This window comes from Zeus faber (genome assembly GCF_960531495.2).
Source record: "Zeus faber genome assembly, chromosome: 1".
NCBI classification, from domain to species: Eukaryota; Metazoa; Chordata; class Actinopteri; order Zeiformes; family Zeidae; genus Zeus; species Zeus faber.
The window spans coordinates 61648410-61669729 of record NC_137193.1 but is presented as its reverse complement, the minus strand read 5'-3'; the positions used below and the strand labels follow the sequence as shown (position 1 = coordinate 61669729).

The 21320-nt window shown below is 43.9% G+C and overlaps 1 protein-coding gene across 1 annotated transcript; it reads left to right on the top strand.

Moving 5' to 3' along the window:
- Positions 1–5008: 5008 nt before the first annotated feature.
- LOC307228099 (voltage-dependent calcium channel gamma-4 subunit-like) lies at positions 5009–16018 on the top strand (the record flags this gene model as incomplete). The annotated part of the gene is made up of 5 exons (XM_079997621.1): positions 5009–5039; positions 9479–9706; positions 10900–10983; positions 14535–14675; positions 15189–16018. The coding sequence occupies 5 exons, from the start codon at positions 5009–5011 to the stop codon at positions 16016–16018; spliced, it is 1314 nt and encodes a 437-aa protein (XP_079853747.1).
- Between the last annotated feature and the right edge of the window lie 5302 nt (positions 16019–21320).

The window sequence follows — 21320 nt, the reverse complement described above, 5'->3', positions numbered from 1 at the left end:
TCCTTCTCCACTTTCTTCCTTCTTCACCTTCTTCCTTCTTCACCTCCATCACCTTCTTCCTTCTTCTTTCTTCTTCTTTAGTGAATCTGCCGCTGTTTGGCTTCGTTCAATGACTTCCCGACACTTCAGAACCACCTTGAAAATCCATGCGTCTTCACCATCGTGACCAGATCTCCGACGCTCATGGATGCAGCCCAGTGGTGTCTTCGAGGTTTCACCACTGATGGGTGAGTGGGATAGGTGACGGCAGGATGGAGCGCAGGATAGAGCGCAGGATGGAGCGCAGGATAGAGCGCAGGATGGAGCGCAGATTACTGTCAGAGGATAGATTATCACATGAGTCATGGCTGGGAGACGCAGGGGGCGATGGCGCCGGTCGAGAGAAACTGACAGCTCGAAAATCATAGTCTTGATGGGGATACCAATGAGGCCGACCTATTTTAATTTGGTTGAATAAATCCACGAGGGAAAAGAGTCACTTTGCATGAAAGGGATGTAATGGTGTGTGTGTGTGTGTGTGTGTGTGTGTGTGGTGTGTGTGTGTGTGTGTGTGTGTGTGTCTGTGTAAACATGCATGTTTTGCTGCAGGAATGTCCTCTCTGGAGTGAACACCAAATCGCATGTAGTTTGCATGTGGATCCTCATCTCTATTTACTTCATCTTAAGATCCAGCGGCAACATTTTGGGTGCTCTGTCAGCCCGGTGCAGGGCTCCACCCATCGTGCTTGGCGGCCACTCCCAACACGCACGCCATTTAAAGACCTGTGTAGGAAAGGAAAGAAAGGAAGCTGCGTGACTTTGATGAACCAGCGTGGATCGTTGTGTTCAGTAAACTGTTATTATGGATGAACAATGACCGAGTGACCAAGAAAAAACCCCAGAATCAATCGATCAGAGGATGGAATTTGACTGGAATTCTGGAACTTGTAGTGTCATCCGCACAGCACAGACGACCTCATAGAGCAACCGGCTTGATCACGATTGCGCCATCGTGCCACTCTGGTGTGAGTTGTGTATTTGGATCACACTGCAATGCAACGCATCGTCGTTCATCTTGACAAAGAAAAACTTGAATCCACTTGCACCTGAATAGCTGTTCTGCATTTGGACACCCCCCTCCCTTCTCTTTCCTCTGCGGTCTCCTATACACGTGCACAACACCTGTCCCGTAATCCCCCGAGCCAGGTTCTGGGGTTCCTCAATGTTGAAGTTGTTTATTTAATGGCAACTCCCTGGTGGAGGGTCGTCGTCGTGCGGGATGCTGGAGACGTCCTGCGTATTCATGTTCTGTTGCTGCCACACATGCACTGCAGAAATGTCCAAGCAGGCGCGTCCTTCAACATCCCTCTTTCCTCCCCCTGTCCTGGCCGCTGCCGGTAAGCCCTCCGCCGCGCCCTCCACCGCCTTGCTGTCCACCTTCTCCGTACAGCAGCAGGGAACACTGTGGAACAACGTTCTTAGATCATTTAAATAACTAATGTCATCCTGAGATTATTAGTCATCACAATATTGCTCATACTGCAAAATGTCTGTCAGTGGTGTGGTGTGTGGATGGGATGGTTTGAGCAGCCACACCTGACCTGGATCTAGGTGATTGGGTCAGGGTGGCTGCATGCCAGTTGTTCGTTAGCCCAAGCAATGACCAACAGGTATGCAGCCACCTTGACCCAAGTTGAGTCACAGTGGTCACTTGGTAATTAAATGTAGCCTGGTTCCACCGCTATTTTTACCAAGGTTTTTACAGTCCCCGTGACTGTTGTCGCACTGTTGGACTATGCAGTTCCCTCTGGAAGGCAGCATGTTTCACAGCCGAAGACATTACAGCTTCATTATCAGCTAAAAAGCACCAAACACTGTAAACACTGCCTATTAACGTAAAAAAATATATTAAAAATACAAATAAATAACACTGAATGTAAAACAATGCGTCTGGTTGACGGTGAAGCCACACTGACCATGGTCACTCTCACACAGAGTCACCACCTAAGTCCTATTTTAATTCAGGAAAAAACCCTGTTGATGTCGTTCATGTCGTGTGAACTCTGAAACCATTGACCAATCATTGACTAATAGATTATTACATTTTGTTTGAGAAATAATACAGGAAGGAAGACAGCAACCTTTCTGCATTTCAGTTGTATAAAAGAAAAAAAAAATTTGATGGAAAAAAGCAGTGAAATATATATCTGTACCTCGTTTCAATGAAGGATTAACAGTATTTTCTTTGCATTCCTGCCTTTGGCCAATGCATATACAGTATATATATATATATATATATATATATAATGCCCAACTTTACTGCATTGCCTTTAACACAATACACTTGCAGCATGTAGTTATGACTGGAAGAAATTAGTGATGAGCAAACAAGTGGTGCAGTGATCACAGATCGTAGTTGTATTGCAGGAGCTGGGAGCCTACTGCCGACCAGAAAGTGTCGGAGCAGTCACTGGGGTCAGAATCCTTAAGAAATGATTGAAGTCAGAAATGGCTCTGCTTTCCGTTACTAGATCTTAAACCCGTTTTGGGAACACCTTTGGGAGCCAGAATGCTCCCATTCCCACTCCCCTTGGCATTTAGGGAGATGGCAGTTTCTGGCAGTTTGCAACACGTCCAGGATCAGATCTGTGGCAAAGACCGAATAATACCGTGGAGGAAGGTCAAAAAGTGACGCCATAAAATGAGAATTTAGGATGTGAATGAACTCAGGACCCGGACCTGGACTCAGTTGGTGTTAGTGCCCTTCCACAGTGCCGAGGTTTCCTCGGTACGGTTCACAAGATGTCGCAGTTTGGTGTGCGGCAGGATCCAGGAAACAACATTTGAAGTCTTGACGCTGAAGGTTCCTCACATTCCTAAAAGCTCCCAGTGTAGATCCACCGCTTTGCGATGCCAGCTACAAACTGTCGTTGTTTTCCCATCGTCAGTGATCCATGTGCACGAGGACCGTGACTCAAATCTGTCATCGCTCCCTTTACATTGTTCTCATCTTCCTCCATCCATCCACTGGATAGACGGATGGAAAGACGGACGGACGGATTGATGGATGGATGGATGGATGGACTGATGAATGGATGAATGGATGGATGGATGCTATCCATCCATCAGTCCATCTGTCCATTCATCTATCAATCTGTCCATCCATCCATTCATCATTTACCCATCCATCCATCCATCCATCCATACATCCATACATCCATCCACCATCCATCTGTCCATCCACAAATTAGTCCATCCATCCGTCCGTCTCTCAGTCCATCTGTCCATCCATCCTCCTGTCCACCCATCTGTCCATGCATCCGTTCATCTGTCTGTCCATCCATCTGTTCATCCATCCATCCGTCCATCCATCTGTTCATCTATCTGTCAGTCCGTCCATCTGTCCATCCATCCACACATCTGTCCATCCATCTGTCCATCCATCCATTCGTTCATCATCCGTCCATCCATCCGTCCGTCCGTCCATCTGTCTGTCTGCCTGTGTTTATCTCAATCTGAACGTACATGCTTTAGGAAGTGTGAGTGTCTATGCATTGCACATTTACACACTTGTTTTTGTGTTTGTTGGTGATACATGTAAGTGTGTGCGTGAGTGTGTGTGTGTGTGTGTGTGTGTGTGTGCATGTGTGTGTGTGTGTGTGTGTGTGTGTGTGCGTGTGCGTGTGCGTGTGCGTGTGCGTGTGTGTGTGTGTGTGTGTGTGCGTGCGTTCACACCTTTGTTGATGTATGTTCGTCTGTTGGGTGGTCTAATACACATTTTTTTGATCATCCATTCATCCGTTCATCCGTCCATCCATTCTCTCCCCCAATACACACACACACACACACGCATTCACAGTTGTTCTACCGTAGGCCTTTGGAATCCGCTGTTGCCATGGCAATGGAAGAGAGCACGCTCTTCTATTGCCTGTTATTTTCTTTTGCTTTATACTGTATGTATATATATATATATATATCCCTCACTCCCTCTCTCTCTCTCTCTCTCTCTCTCTCTCTCTCTCTCTCTATCTCTGCATTTCTTTCTCTCTTCCAGTTATTATTTATTTTAATTTCTTTACTTTTTTCTTTACTTACGTTTTAATTTTCTGCATTTTAATACTGAACGATTTCTTAATACATTTGATCATTTATAATTAAAAATCTGTCCCTCTCTCTCCCTCTCTCCCTCTCCTTCTCTCCCTCTCTCTCCCTCTTTCTCCCTTCTTTCTCCCTCTCCCTCTTTCTCCCTCTCTCCCTTTCTCCCTCTCTGTCTCCCGGTGAGATGCTTCTGGATGTTTCTTCTTTCCTCCTTTCTGTCCATTTGTGGACTTTTTCTGCGTCTTTCCGAACGTGGCAGCTGTAGAAGAGTGGCAGAAGAGGAGAGCGACAGAACCCTGCGTTCCTAATCATGTCTCATCCCTCGCTCTGAGACTCCATCACTTGTTGTTTATCTTTTTCTCAATTGGTCCCCCCACCTCTCTTTCTCTCTATCTCTCTTTCTCCTCCTCTAGCCATCTCTCTCTTGAACCCTCTGTCTCTACCTCCCTCCCTCTGTCTCCTCTCTGCCTCTTGTTCTCCCTCCCTCCCTCTCCCTCTCTCTCCCTCTCTCTCCCTCTCTCTACCTCTCCCCCTCTCTCTCTCTCTCTCTCCTCTCTCTCTGTCTCTCGCACTTCCTCCTCTTTCTCTCCTCCAGAAACGTAGCTGACTGCTATGACAGTTGAATGAGAAGAAGGGAAGCCGACGACGCCGGAGTGTTTCCCTTTCTCAGAGAGAGAGAGAGAGAGAGAGAGAGGGAGAGAGAGAGAGAGAGAGAGAGAGAGAGAGAGAGAGCTGGAGAAGGGGAGAAACGGAGACGGCGAAGCATCAGCTGAGAAGCAGGGGGGCAGAGAGGGTAGGAAGGAAGGAGGGAGCACAGAGGAGAGGAGGAAGTGAGGGTTAAGCGGTGGATGGATGTGGTTTCGACCGAACGTTTCACACTTACAAAGGAGACGGAGAAGAAGAAGAGAGGGGACGGAACAAGGAACAGGAGATGGACGCTAAAGCCAGGAACATGCCGCCAGGTAGAACACACACACATACACACACACACACACACACACACACACACACACACACACACATAATAATAATATTACATAATAATTAAATATATATGTGTTTTTTTATTTGTTTATTTATCTATTTTTTTTAAAATATATGTATTTTTTATACACATATATAAACAGTATATATATATATATATACTGTGTATGTCTGTGGGGTCTTATACTTACATTGAAACTAATACATAGAACACACACAAGCAAACACACAACCATCCCTATATGTAGCATGTACACACACATATATGTTACTATATGTCATATTATATGTTTGTGTGGGTGTGTGTACGCACACCTTTAGCAGTGTTCTTCCACTAGCACTGACCCTTGCACACAGGCAAACTAGGTGCATACATCGGCACCCATACCCACACATGTACAAATACATACACGCACAATTTACCCGTCCATACACCCACAAGCAGCCAACCACCAGAGGCATATGCATGCACACACACACACACACACACACACACACACACACACACACACACACACACACACACACACACACACACACACACACACACACACACACACACACACACACACACCGTACAGAAACAAAAATCTGTGTTTTTACACTGTGTGGGTGTGCACATGAATGCACATAAAAACACACAGAAGTGTGTTTATGTACACACATACACACAGACACACACACACAGACATGCACACATTTTAGGTTCTGTACTCGAGCTTCATTTTGCTGTCTGAATCCAGTGGGGCCCGCTGGACGTTTCTGTTCAGGGTGTAGATGGCTTTAGGAGTGTCCAGTTTAGCAAGGGTTAGATGTGTTCTGTTGGGTTTAACAGGGTTCAGGTGTGTTTCACAGGGTCCCATTGGGTTTATCCATCGCAGGGTTCCATTGGCTTTAAAGGGTTCCGCCGGGTTTAGCAGGGTTCCATCTGGTTTAGTAGGCTTCTGTCTGGTTTAGCAGTGTTCTGTAGGATTTAGCAGGGTTCATTTGGTATTTAAAGGGTTCATTGGGTTTAGCCGGGTTCAGTTAGGTTTAATAGTGTTCAGTTGGGTATAGCAGGGTTCAGTTGGCTTTAGCAGGTGCAAGTTTAGCAGTGTTCCATTGGGTTCAGTTGGGTTTAGCAGGTTCCGCTGGGTTCAGTTGGGTTTAGCACTGTTCCACTGGGTTCAGTTGGGTTTAGCATTGTTCCACTGGGTTCAGTTGGGTTTAGCAGGGTTCTGTTCGGTTTTGTTGCGATCACTTGAGTTGCTGAATCGATGTGTCTGACATTTGTAAAGAAACGTTAATATTATGACCAGACCATCTATTTAAGTTTGCAGCTCAGACAACATGTTCTCCTGTGAGCGTGAATCTCTTCAACAAGAACCAAGAATTGGAGGACTAGATGAACTTGTTAAAGCCATTCTGAATAACGTTTCAGGGTTTTGAAAAACAAACAAATGATTCAAAATGACCCAGACAAGGTGAGCTGGACTAAAGCACAAAGCACATGACGTCACACTTCAACATGGATGAGAGGGGGTGTTGGCTCCTACATTATATTACCATTTTTCGAGATGTAATACCAAGGGGATTTTTTTTTTTTGTAGAGCATGGCTGGTTCTTAAAGATCCGTCCAACCATTATTATTTTTTCATTCTGTTATGAAAGCTTAGATGGCACTGCTACCCCCTTTCCACCAACGCCAACCTAGTTCTTGTTCTGGGCTGGTGCTTGTGCGGGTCCGCCGTTGGTTCAACTTGCGAATCTTCTAAGAATCCTCCACGGACCACTGTTTAGATTTTACATCCATGCTGAAGTGATCATAAAAATGCCAGTCACAAAGTTTTAATCGGTCTAGATTGTCCTGCCTACCCCTGCCGTCCCTTGTACCTGCCCCCAGCCTCTGAGGTAAGGGGTTCTTGGTTCTGGACCAGCAGCCAAGTGGTGCCGCTATGGAATCAATTTTCATGGCCGAGAGCCGGTTCTTTTGCTGTTGAAATGCGACGCACCTCGATGGAAAAGGGGAATGAGAGACATCCTTGTGTCTCGTCTCTTGTCACTTTGAATTAGACAAAGACAAAGAGGATTTGGTTTGATTCAATTTTATTTCCTGTGTTTATATTCCAACAGAGATCTATTCTTAGCAGTGATTGGTTGATAAGGTGTGTTGGGTAAACTTGTTGAAACGTATCACCAGAACCTGCAGACAAATCTTGGCAAAATTTGTTTTCTAATACATTTTGTTTGTAAAAATATCTTGATACTGTCATTCAAGGCTTCAATCTGAAATACTGTAATTTTATAAAACTTAATTTATTTCAAAGCATGAATGATTAGTATTCAATTTTAAATTACATTTTTTTTAACATTTTATTGAATTTTTCTGTTCTGCTGCTCACATTCAGTTGAGTTTCACAGAGTCCTGTTGGGTTTACCCATTGCAGGGTTCCATCGGGTTAAGTAGGGTTCAGTTGGATTTAGTAGTGTTCCATTGGGTTTAGCAGGGTTCAGTTGGGTTTTGTTGCGTTCAGTTGGGTTGAGCAGGGTTCAGTTGGACTTATCTATAGCAGGGCTCAGTTGGTTTTAGCAGGTTTCCGTCGGGTTTAGCAGGGTTTCGTCGGGTTTAGAAGGTTCCAGGCCTATTCATGCTTTTGTTGTATTTTCATGCTCACAATTTCCTCTCATTTAAGTCTTTTATCTCTTCTTCGATGTTCCTTTTCCGATTTCACATCGTCCGCCAATGCACTCCTCTTCTCCACTCGGGTCCTCACCTCTTCCCTCCATTCTTCCCTCCTCTCCAATCTCCCCCTCTAGTCTTTACCCTTTTGTATTCAACTCATTTGCAGCCCTTTCTTTTCTGTCCTCCTCCATCATAAGGTAGTGTCTTCTTGCTTTCCTCCCTCCCTCCTCCTCTCTTCCTCTCTTCCTGTCTCTCTCTTTCCTCTCCCGTCCTCTCTTCTGATCTCCTCACATTGCCGCTCTTCCACCTACGCCTGAATTTGTACGAGCATCTCTGCCTTCTCTTCCTCTGCTCTCAACACATTTCACTCTGTCCTTTCTGATCCAACCTGTTCTCTAGTAAACGCAGTTTATTTTTGTCCCGTCTCCAATACATTCACGGCGGATTAATTCCTGTTTGAAGCTCTGCTGGAGTGGCAGGAGATCCCATGTTAACCAGTGCATTATCTCATATCTCTTAACACAAGAGATATATTAAGTCACAAACAAACAGTACAATTTGTTGAAGCATTTCAGGCTCAGCATTGCCGCAATAGTTGATAAGATCGCAAGTGTCATTAGAATACTTAGTGGTTAATGATAATATTCTTGATACAAATAATCCATGATGCTATATTTCCTGGACCTACTGTAAGGAGTCACGATAAATATATATTTTTTATGTAAAAGTATTATATTCTGGGAAATACAGTGAACAGATTACAGTAAAGTACAGACAGAATGTAAAGCACTTTGATTATTTATATCATCTGATTACATTATTATTATTATTATTATTATTATTATTATTATTATTATCATTACTAATTATTCCCTATCAGATACAAACACAAACTCACTCAGTACTACTGTAACTGAGTGAGTAAATCAGTCTTAGTATAGTGAGTGAACTGATTTTGAAGAAGTTTATTATTTCCAGTAATTTATTGATTCACTGCTTTGTTTCAGTGGAAGCAGGAAATACACTGAGCCCTGAATCAGCCCAAAAAATCAAAGATTAAAGGGAGTTCTGCACAATGTCCAGTGGTACCAGGTTTTTGGTTTCACTTCAACACCTGACACCATCCTGCCTCCACGTAATGTGGAATGCTCGATTCTGATTGGTCCAGAGTGGCTGTCAGCGGTCAGTTATTTTGAAATAACAACCACGGCCACGGAGCCACAGAACTTACAATAGCTGGTGGCACAATCTTGTGACACGACATAGAAACTACAGTGAAAGACTTAAGGAGATTAATGCGGACATCGATATCAAAATTCCCGAACATCCCATTCAGCACGACTCATTTCATGATTACTGCAACAATAATAACAGTGAAAGGTTCATCGTATGTCAGTCAAAAAACATTTTTGGTCGGCGAATAGCGCTAGTTACATTGTTTTAGACAATCTTTTTGGAGGAAGCTCTTATAATAGGCATACTAGTTATAAAAATCATTTCAAATCCAAATTCTGTGTCAGTGTCTTCATCTACTTAGTCACAAGCTATGTAGCCATGTATTTGTTTAGTCACTAGCCATAATGTGCAGCCAGCCGGTCATTATTGTGAAATAACCCCCTTCAGAGTGATACAAGACCCCTGACGGTGGTTGCCTTGTGACAATGGCCGGCTGCACATTGTCCCTTACATTATTAACCTTTGTTTTCCCTGACTCCATTATCACCCTGCCCACCCCACTCCCAACCCTTCATCCAGCCATGGTGTGGTGTGAACGTGGCATCCAGGTGCTGCTGACCACCATGGGGGCGTTTGCGGCCTTCGCCCTGATGACAGTGGCCATCGGCACGGACTACTGGCTCTACGCCCGGGCCTTCATCTGCAACAGCACGGCCAACTCCAGCCAGGAGGAGCCCAACAACAAGGACAAGAAAGACCCCGGGGCCCTCACACATTCCGGCCTCTGGAGAATCTGCTGCCTGGAGGGTATGAGTGCAGCATCTCTCTGAGAAGTTTTAAGACTATTTTGTTATTTGAATGTGTTTTATCTTAATCATTTAAACATATGTGGTCGAGAGCCGGCCTTACGCTGGTTCCAGAGCTCCCATTGATTGTCCCTAAGGTGTCCCTGGTGCACTGTACAACGGGCAGAAGGTCCTCTCTCTGCTATTTGTCTCTTATAGCACAGAGTGTGAGTTTTGGTTTAGTCTAAAACTAGTCTCACAAATTTGGCGCTAATATGTCTTTCACTTTCACTTTCGTTCGTTTCCTGTATGTTTCGACCAATCATGTCACTGCGGGCTGGGTTCTGTCAATGTCAAGTCTGCAAAATACACCTCCCACTCCCCAAAAATGAAAGACTACTTTTACTGCATTACTGTATTGCTATTGAGCTGTCTGAGAGGCATGTGATTATTTGATCCTCAAATTTTATGCAGTTCAACCACATCGGGTATATCCCCGCAACGCTCTGGAAAAAGGGCGGGGCTTAAGTTGGGTTTAGCAGAGTTTAGCTGTCGGAGGAGGGGCTTCCCCCAGAAGTTTTTAGAAAGGGAGCGCTGGGATCAGTGATTGGTCGAAAAGCAATAAGCCAGTGGTGGGGAAAGGGGCCCTCTAGTGATGCAGCCTCAGTCCCTCGGGCCCGTGGACTCGGGATCCGTCCACGTTCAGAGGGAATCAGGACGTCATTCACATTTCTTCTTCCGTCTAAATTTATCAAAGAACATCACGAGGTATTGAAATGCTATAGGAATTGAACAATAAACCAAATACATGGGCTGAGATGATAATACATCTAAATCTTTGCAAAACTCCAGACTTTCCAAGAGCACCCCCCAGCAACAAGTAACACTACACACACACACACACACACACACACACACACACACACACACACACACACACACACACGGTTTGAATAGAAAGCTGATGGTAATTTTTATACAACTCATTTTGGAGTGGTGAGTCATTTGGTCGCTGGTGGATCATTTTTTCAAATTTCTATACTGAAGTGATGAGACACACACACACACACACATACATACACACACTGCTGATTAGCGATGTGACAGATTCCTGTTTTATTGTCAGACAGTTCGGCGTGTCTGTGTGTTCGGCCAGGTGGGCGGAGGGTAACTTCTGTCTATCTATCCAAACTTCTCTCACTCTCTTTCTTTCAGGACTGAAGCGAGGCGTGTGTTCCCAGATCAATCATTTCCCAGACGATGCAGACTACGACCAGGATGCTGCAGAGTATCTCCTGCGTGAGTAACACACACACACACACACACACACACACACACACACACACACACACACACACACACACACACACACACACACACTCACACACACACACACACACACACACACACACACACACACACACAAAAATACACACTCTTCATTACATTGTTAATTAATTCACTAAATAGAAGTTCTATCGATATACTGTGTATTTATATCACAGATCAATTTACCCACACACGACATTACAGTGTTCTGATGCAAACACACACACACACACGGAGACGGAAGGAAGGAAGGAAGGTGGGCGGGCATCAATACACGGATGTCAGATTGGGGTGAAAAGCATTTGTGGAGTGTGTGTATGTGTGTGTGTGTGTGTGTGTGTGTGTGTGTGTGTGTGTGTGTGTGTGTGTGTGTTGTGTGTGTGTATTGTGTGTGTGTGTGTGTGTGTGTGTGTGTGTGTGTGTGTGTGTGTGTGTGTGTGTGTGTGTGTGGTGTCCAGGTGCACGGGGAGTGTGGGGGTGTAAAAAATCCTCCTTGCCACAGATGGATTGAAAGAACAACCTTCACTAACACATTATTTTCAGCCTGAGCTTCAGGTTTCACGCCCTGGTTTGTAATACTCTCAGTACTGCCTTTCCATTTGATTCATTTTAAAAGTTTAGTTTCATTTCATGAACATTGTGTATGTATGTGTATGTATGAATGAACAATATGTTTGTATGTTTGTGTACATTCAGGGTGTCCAGGAAAACAAAGGGAGAGAATAAGGATTAAAGAAGACTTGTAGAAATGTAAAAATGTGACAGTAGGCCATCACTAAGCTATCATAATAATCACCAAGAATTAAGAAGCCTTTTATTTAGTTGGCTTATTGACTGCAGTTCCTCTGAGGACCACTAGATGCTGCTTCAGAAAACCCCAGACTGAATGGAAGTCAATGGAAAAAGAAGAAACCGCTCACTCGAAATACAAAGTTCATCATCAATTTTCCACCAACTAAGTGCTTGTGTCCTGGTTGTGATCAAAATGTGATTGTTCATGGGAAGGATAATGAGGTTTAAAGACTAGGTAGGTATATTCATGGGTGTGATTACCTTGATTGACCTGTCTCTCGTTTGCATTTGCGCAAGGTGGGCATGTCTCTTCCTTCCTCCGGCTGTCTGGTGGTTTCACTGGCCCCGGCCCCCCAACAAACCGAGACTCCGCCCTGCTGCCAAATCTATAAAGCTCTGGCTCCATTCTGCCAAGATGGCAGCCAGCGGGAACACAAACTCAAGCAACCAAATAATGTCTTCTTAAACCATCGGGTGACTCGAAGACGCTACATCATTATTTTCAGTCTGTGAGCTAAACATAAGATGAGCAAGCCTTCTAAGACGAAGTAATGAATAATGTTTAAACTAGGGCCCGACTGATATATCATGAGACCGATAATTGGGTTCCAAAGAACTATCAGTATCGGTTAAAATTTCACTGATAAATTGCTGATAAAGTTTATATCCTACCTACACAGATTTAGAAGTCACGAGTAGATGTAAGTGAAGTTATTACTTCCCACTGCTTCACTAAATCTTGAATGAAGTCAATATTTGTCTGTGGACATTTAATTTTAGAGAAGATTAAATGTAATCTTGCAGAATATTAAATAAGCATTAAGGGATTGTCAGTGTGAATAGTAAGCCGGTGGAGACTGCGGAGATCGGCCTCCTATCACATTTTATTCATCCCTGCTGGGGTTTAGGCCCTAAAATTTAAATGATGACATTCCTTACTCTCCCCCGAGTCAAAAACACATTCCGTGTTTGTGTCCTCACACATCTGAGCTCCAGAGCAACGGGTCGGAATCGTGTATGTTTTATTTTAGTTCCAAAAGTTTAAAAAGTTGATGAAATGTCTCAGACGGACATGCAGTTTAATCCGTTTGAATAGAACTACATTTACCACAATGAAATCTCTTAAAGCGACAGGCCTTGATCTATCCTGGAATAATTAAAAAAAATAGACAGCCAAAAACACAACGGCAACAAATTGAGATGAGGGATTAAAAACATATGAAGATGTTTTTTTTTATACTATTTTTACTATTTTCATTTACATGTGATTACTATGCCATGAAGGACACTGGACAGAGTGCCAGGGCTTTTTCGGATACTAATAATTTGAGTTACTGTTATTTCAGTTAATTATTTCAACGGCTCAAATTGAGTTAGTTATTATTAAAAATATTGATCACATTGATTTGTTATCACTTTTTATACATACAATTTTATTGTATGCATAAAAATATGTATAAATATATCGGCATATAATATTGGTTATCTGAAATTGTTTACCCTTAAAATCGGTGTTGGTATCTGTGAGAAAAAAAATCTATATGGGTCAGGCTCTAGTTTTAACCTAATGTTACCTTGCAGAAATCCAAGGAAAGCATTTGAAAGCACCAATACAGTTTACTTTACTGTATTGTACCTCAGTGCACAATTTACCATCTGCACATATGAATTGTCTTAATGCGGCAAGCTGCTCCTATCTGTTTCTCAGTGAAGTATGGAGCAAACGCTGATGAATTATTTCTAATGCTTTTTCTTCTCTGTTCAATGGCAAATGGAGTGCAGGCAGACTGAGAAGTCACCTTCATAACTGGTGCTCTTCTGGAAAAACCTCTCCTCTTCTGAAGATGTCGCCTTCTGAGCGTGATTCATGTTCTGTAGCGGGACGCTGCTTCAGTCAGCATATTGCGGCAGGTTTTGTCTGCTTAGTAGTCACAACTTGGTTGCTGGAAGTTTATTAGTACCGTTAAAATAATTGCAAAGGTTACAAAACAATGCTGCGGGATTAATTACTGGATTCTCAGATATTCCAGCTTCCTTTTCGACAGTGACACAATACATTTCACTGCATATATGTATGAAAGTATGTATATGTATGTGACAAATAAAAAATCTTGAATCTTGAATCTTGAATCTTGAGGGAAAACTGACAAAGGGAGATTTGCGGCCTCTGGGACCAGCTGTCGTATTCCAAGTACGAAATGCTTCAAAGACCCTCTAAAGACCCATACAAGTATTAACAATATAATGGTGAGTGCGGTAGTGGGGAGTGGTTTTGGCAGGTAGGGAGAGCCAGCACTGGCAACCGGAAGGGGGCATAGCTGCGGGAGATTGGGGTAATAAGCAGCTATTAAAGTCAGAGTCATTAAAAGATTTGGTTGTTTCATCGCTCTCTCTTGACAGCGTGGCTGGCTCCCACACCTGTACCAGTAATGTGTTGCTGGAGTTTCAAAAAAAGTTACTTTAATTTATGCTTTGACTTGATTTGTCGTGGCAGAAGAATCCAGTAAAAAGACTGTTTACACTGCAAACCTGGTTCCTGGCCTATCAATTAAAAGTATCCACTAGACAGTGGTTATCTTTATTTTTGGGTTTTGAGTGTGGTCATATTGGTTCATGGTTTACATGTAGTATATTCGACAGAATGGACAAGAAATGGCAGTGGGAACGATATAGGTTAAAAGGCCTATTTGAAGTCAAAATTTATTAATGTGTCGTGCCCCTTTCTACAGGTGTGGTGCGCGCCTCCAGCATCTTCCCCATCCTCAGTGCTATACTGCTCCTGCTGGGTGGAGTGTGCGTTGCATCCAGCTGTTTCTACAAGAGCAAGAGGAACATTATCCTCGGGGGAGGGATTCTCTTTGTGGCTGCAGGTAATGCCTCCGGGATCTGCTTTCCCCAGGGTTTCATCTGGTTATGGTGCGCCCATTGGCATGTGTTTTGGAGACGATTTTCAATTTAGAAACCTGTGTTTTAAACGTGGGCTTAGTAAACTATCTTGACACACTCTCACGATTTATTCATTGTTTTTCATTTTCATCTTTGGTGAGTATAGGTTCTAGATGCGATGCTCCCTTTAATATCTTTCTCATCTTTCAACTTCTATCCTTCCTTTCATCGACCCGTCTTTCTGTTTTGTTTCCTATTCAAAGATCAAGATGGAAGTGGTTGTCTAATTTCTAATTCATTGTTGTGCTTATAACAGCAATACCAGACCTGAGTGTAATTTACCGGCCAATATGTCGCAATCAAATAGTCACATCATGAAGTATTTATGCTTTCCTGTACAATAGATGACTTCCAAGCCCCAATATATTAATTCACGTGAAAAAACCCAGCATCATTTGTCCCAGAGGGACACTGAGGGATCTGCCATTTTTCCTCAGGCCTCAGCAACATTATCGGCGTCATCGTGTACATCTCAGCAGCTCTGAGCGACATCTCCCCCAAGAAAGACGAGGACAAGAAGTGGCACTACTCATACGGCTGGTCGTTCTACTTTGGCGGCCTGTCCTTCATCCTGGCTGAGATGGTGGGCGTCTTAGCTGTCAACATCTACATCGAAAAGAACAAGGAACTGCGCTGCCGCTCGCGCACCGACCTCTTCAAGAGCACCACGCACGCCATGCTGCGCCTGCCCAGCTATCGCTTCCGCCGGCGCTCGCGCTCCAGCTCACGCTCCACCGACCCCCCACGCTCCCAGGAGACCTCACCCATCTGTGTCTCCAAGCCTTTCAGCCTGCCGCCCTCTGCACCGCCCTTCTCCGTGGCGACCCTGCCAAATCCGCACCACAGCGGCGGTGGCGGCTCAGGGGCAGGAGGGGACATCTCCATGTACACTCTGTCCAGAGACTCCAAGCTGGGGAGTCTGGGGGGCGGTGCCCCACCACTGTACGGCACGGTGGACCGCGCCACGCTGTACCAGCTCCACAACTACTTCCCCAAGGATTCCAGTGGCGTAGGGGCCGCAGTGTTGAGCGGAGGGACGCTCCCATCACTCTCCAAGTCCAACCTGGCGGCGGCCGCTGCAGTGGCACAGAACGCAGCGCCACTCAACACGTCTGGTTCGGGCACACTGCCGGCTCAGCAGGTTACCATGTCTACGGCCACCATGGAAAGGGACAGGGGCACCGTGGGAACGCTGGACCGACTGGGAGCCAAACGGGACAGGGATAGCAACTCAGACACACTGAACAGGAAAACCACACCAGTTTAAAACAGACCTCGGAAAGAATGGAGAGGGAGAGCGGGAGATACTGTAAAGCAGTGGAGTCAGGAAGGGAGGATTTAGGGAAAGGTAGAATTGGAGTATAGAAATATATATTACCTAAAGTGTAGAAAGGAGAGGAAATGAGCAGTAGGACAGACATGGGTGACACTAACACGGCAACTCGTCCCTGAGCACGTCGCGTCTCCCCGCCATAAATACTAAATGCAACGTCATAAACAGTCACATGACTCCATCAGCAACAAATGCCTTAAAAATAGTCCCGAACCCTGAGACCTCAGCTTGTAATTTACCCTTAAACCAATGGTGTATAGTCGGTGGTTTAAGAGCAGGGGCATACTTTAACTTCAGGATGCACTGATACCACAGATTTAACATTAGACTGTCCCTGCACTCCCAAAATAGAACACAAAATGGGAAGTTAATGCAGCTGTATTATGTTTTAGGTATTGGAGCGTTTTGGAGTATGCATCTGTGAATGCATCATTGTATTTCGGCACCACTGATGCTTCATTGCTTTAATAAAGTCACACATAGATGACTGTGCCTTGCTCATGGGCATCTTGACCTTCAACCTCGTTGAGGTTCAGGGAAGGTCAGGACACTCCTCGGTTCTGTTTTCACGTCCCAATGTTTTCTGCAAGCCGCCGAACTAAGTTTTAACATACCTCATGCTGCTTGAAGAGGTGGGATCCTTATGGACCCATCTTTTTGGATTTATAGTTAGTTCTTTCTGTCTGTTTTAGGTTTTCTTTTCTAATGGTAAATATGTAAATAGTTGGGCGTTCTCCACAACCTCAGAAAAGAAAGAGCCATAATCGATCCGCCTTACCCTGTATACCTCTACTTCGACTGTAGATGCCCTTTCCAACGAGTCGTTTAGTCTCCAGTTCCGCCCGTAAGTAAAGAGGAAATGGATCAATGTTTGATGGGGTTGAGGCAAAATGAACATCTTGGGTCACCTCAATCAACTAACCCATTTCCTTTCACTTATTTCGAGATGAATGCACTTGTAGCTGTTGCGTCCTGGGCTCGTGTGACTGTTTGCGATTTTGTCGAGATGCTGAAGGCCCTTGGCGACCGCGTCCATCAGAGTGTTATCGCTAGGGGCTGTAACTGTGGGTAACGGGGGTCTAGGCTAACTTAGTTTACACTCAGGTGGACGAACATTGTCGTGATATTGATGGTTAATCGTGCACAAACGCTTGAAAACTAAAGGGAGATTTTAAGCCGGGTTTTTACACCACAGGAGACGATCCGGTGGCGTCACACCTAGAGACGAGTCACCTCCGGACCTTAGTCCGATCTCCTCAAATGTGGATTTTTGGTAAATCTAGATTTAAAAAAACAAAACTAAAGGCAGCATTTATTATCTGTGTGTAAATATTTAAACTCAAAAGCACTTTCCAGGAATTAAGAGAGAGAGGGGGGGGGGGGGACAAGAGGCCGAGATGAGACAGAGGGAGGGAGGTAGAGACAGAGGGTTCGAGAGAGAGGGGGCGATAGAGAGCAGATGATGAGGGAGGGATTGAGATCACAATACTGTTTTTATTCCACTTCTCCTCCACCGTGCTTTTAGCTCTAACTCTATACCTATTCCAGTGGCTAGAATAATAAATGTATTATTGAGTATATTATGGATCCATTCAACTCTGCCAGAAAAAAAAAAGCACATAATGTCTGTAGATGGTATAATCTTTGGTTTGTAATTGGTTATCATTTCTAGGTTTTGAGATTGTACCTTCTTGAGTATTAATATCCCGTCGCTGGTGTTCTTATGGTCGTTATGGTAATGGCAGGGTATTTCTACACTTTGTCTTTTTTTTTAAACCATATATTTTTTACCACAGCTTTTTCCAATTCATTTAATTCCTTTTCCCTCAAAATTGTTGGTCCGTGTTGCTCGGACTTAAATGAAAGCAGTTTGGGGTTTCCTCCCGAACAAAACAGCAGGTTTGGTTAACCGGTAAGTGAGGTTTTAAGAGTTGCTCGTGGCGGCCGTAGTGTAACAGTAAAACAAAATCCGACGAGGCTACTTATCTTCGAATCCAAATAACCTCCCGTTAGCGTCCTATGAACAACTAGAACCATATGACGCTGCAACGCTTGGCCCGTATCGCCCCGCCCCGCTGGGTGGGCCTGCATGGGAACACTCAGCAGCTTTTTTTCTGGGCCAGTTTCGGGTTAAGTGCCTTGCTCAAGGGGCACTTGGACCGGGAAAGACTTCACAACGCCGCCTGTTCACAGCGTATTAGCTCATCACGCAGGCATCCGTTTGTTGGTGAATATCCCGATCAAATTTGTCGTAGAGAAGTAGTTAAATGTGTTAAACGCGAACAGGCTTCATCCCCAAGTGTTGCTAGCGGCCTGCCAACACTGCACCATCTTGCCATCACCACCTCTCCTCCCTCCAGGCTATTGATTTGGTTCCACCGACATTTCCAGCGTAGCCTAATTATATATATACTTTTTTTAATGTTATGCTGACTAGTGTGTAACTGTAGAAGATAGAATTTATAGTAATTTATTTATTTTTCTCGTGATGGTACATATAGATATTGTTCATGTGATATTGTTTCAAAGTTCCTAAACACAACATGTATCTCTCTGTATCTTCCGCCTTCCAGGCAAATACAGTCAGATAAGTTGTTTGAGCTTTAGGGCCGTGAGCTCAGTGTCGTCTCATTTTGCTTCTGCTGTTGGTTCAGCGCGGTCCAAAATGTTGCGCAACAAGCGAAAGAGCCGATCAACGCTGGAGGTCGATCCATCCTCTGTTGAAGTCCCAGAATAGACGTGTAGATTTAAAAGGCATTTTGGCTCAGGTCAAACCTTACATCGGACAATTATTAGATAGCTGCCCCGTTGGAATGAGCTTAAAATTGCCCCCTGGGATCTGATCAAAACAAACACAAGGATCCAAATATCGAAATGTAGATTATGTCCCGCATGAGTTTATGTGTTGTCCGAGAGCTTTCCTCATTTTGGTCGCACCGTGTTCCAGTCCTATGCATTTCTTTGTCTGACAGTGTTTCGTGCAAAGAAATGTCCAATTTTGACACAAATACAAATGATTGCAACGGTGAAAGCCTCACCTCTTTCATCTTTTGCTGTTCTGTTATCAAAAAACTGGGGGAATGAGTTGAAATGAGTTGAAATAAGCTGAACCAACAGTAAAACCAGACGAAATGAGTACTATTGACAGAAGATATAGAACCTCGTCCAAGGGGTGAACTAGAACCTTTCTACTCAGACACATAGAATGGGGGAAGCAATACAATATACGAATCCTCACCAGAAAAGACTGAAAACTATACAAAGCATATATACATAAATATATATATTCATTAAAGTTATTTATGAAAACCAGCTATGTGTTGTGCTTGTGCTTATTCCCTGTAAGAGAATGGTATTCAGGCGTCCCGTGGCCTTGGCAACCGCTTACCCGGTTCCAAACATTAGCCGTTAGTCAGCCATTTTGAACCATCGTTTAGTGGGTGGTTAATGAGTTTGGTTGTTTTGAGGATGTTGCTTCCTCGATGAATCCTTGAAATGTTATGATATTAGAACATTTTATGTGAACACACAATTAAAGGGCTATCGTAAAATTGTAAAGTCCAGTCAAAGGCTGGATTTGGTTTCTTTCAAGAATTGAATTGTATTTCAATTAAATAAATTCCAATATACAAAGCACTCAAAAATAGATATGTTGTAACATTGTATGCAGATATATATTTATCTGTATACAACACATTTTATTTGTTTATTATAATGCATATTGTGTATATAATAATGCAATTATAATTGTATTATTAATTATGATCAAAATATTATGATCATGATTCAATTTCAAGTAACATCAGATATTGACCGCTTATGAACAGACATACATACATACATACATACATGCATACATACATATATACATACATACATACATACATACATACATAGATACACTACTCACAAAAAGTTAGGGATTTCGGCTTTCGGGTGAAATTTCAGGATGAACCTAAAATGCACTACAACCTTTACAGAGCTACTGAACTTAATTTGACCTTCTCTAAACTTTTGAATGCACATGTCCAACTGTTCAATGTTTCAGTACTTTTTGCACAACTTGCTGTTCTCTCACAAGGAGCTGAACGGCAAAATTCACAACAGGTTTTTGATCCATGAATCGACCAATACATTTCCTGGTTCAATTAGAATTGGTATTTAAACAGTCCTCTTCATCTTGTTCACATTTTGACATCATGAGACCAAGACGACACCCAACAATTGATCAACAGTACATCGGCATTGTGAGGCTTCAAACAGGATGTTCTCAGAGGGAAGTGGCCACTGAGCTTAGAGTGTCACAGGTTCAGCAGGTTGTATCAGCAGGTTGCAACAGAGATACAGAGACACTGGAAGAGTCACAGAAAGGCATAGATGTGGACATCCTTTGGCCACATCCCACACTGATGAGCGCTTCATTGTGAACAGTGCCCTGCAGAACCGGATGATGAATGCCACTCAACTCCAGATACATTTAAGGGAGGTGAGAGGCACCCAAGTGTCACGTCAGACCATTCGAAACCGTTTACATCAGCGTGGTCTGTGTGCTAGACGACCTGCAAGGGTACCTGACCACACCACCAGGCACAGGCATCATCGTCTTGCATGGGCCAGGGAGCATTGACGCCGGACGAGGGACCAGTGGCCTCAGTGCTGTTCTCTGATGAAAGTCTATTGACGCTGAGCAGAAATGATGGCCGCCAACGATGTTGGAGACGTCAAGGAGAGGGCTATGCATCAGCCACTGTTCTCACCAGACGAGCCTTTGGTGGTGGTGGTGTTACAGTGTAGGCAGGTGTGTCTAGTCAATACAGAACTGCCCTACACTTTGTGAATGGTACAGTGACAAGTCCATACTACCTCATTAAAAACATCATTAATTATAACATCATTATACATTATACATAAACATCATTAATCCAGTCATTGTGTCCCTGCATGAACAACACAGGCCTAATTTCATCTTCATGGACGACCATGCTCCAGCTCATCGAGGTCGCATCATTTGGGAACGGCTGCTGGAGACTGGGGTACCTCAAATGGAGTGGCCTGCACTTTCTCCAGGCCTGAATCCCATAGAAAACCTATGGGATCAGCTGAGTCTCTGTGTAGAGGCTCGTAACTCTGTACCCCAGAACCTCAAAGACTTGAGGGCCGCCCTTCAAGAAGAGTGGGGTGCCAGGCCTCAGCAGACAATAAGTCGACTTGTGAACAGCATGAGACGTCCTTGTCA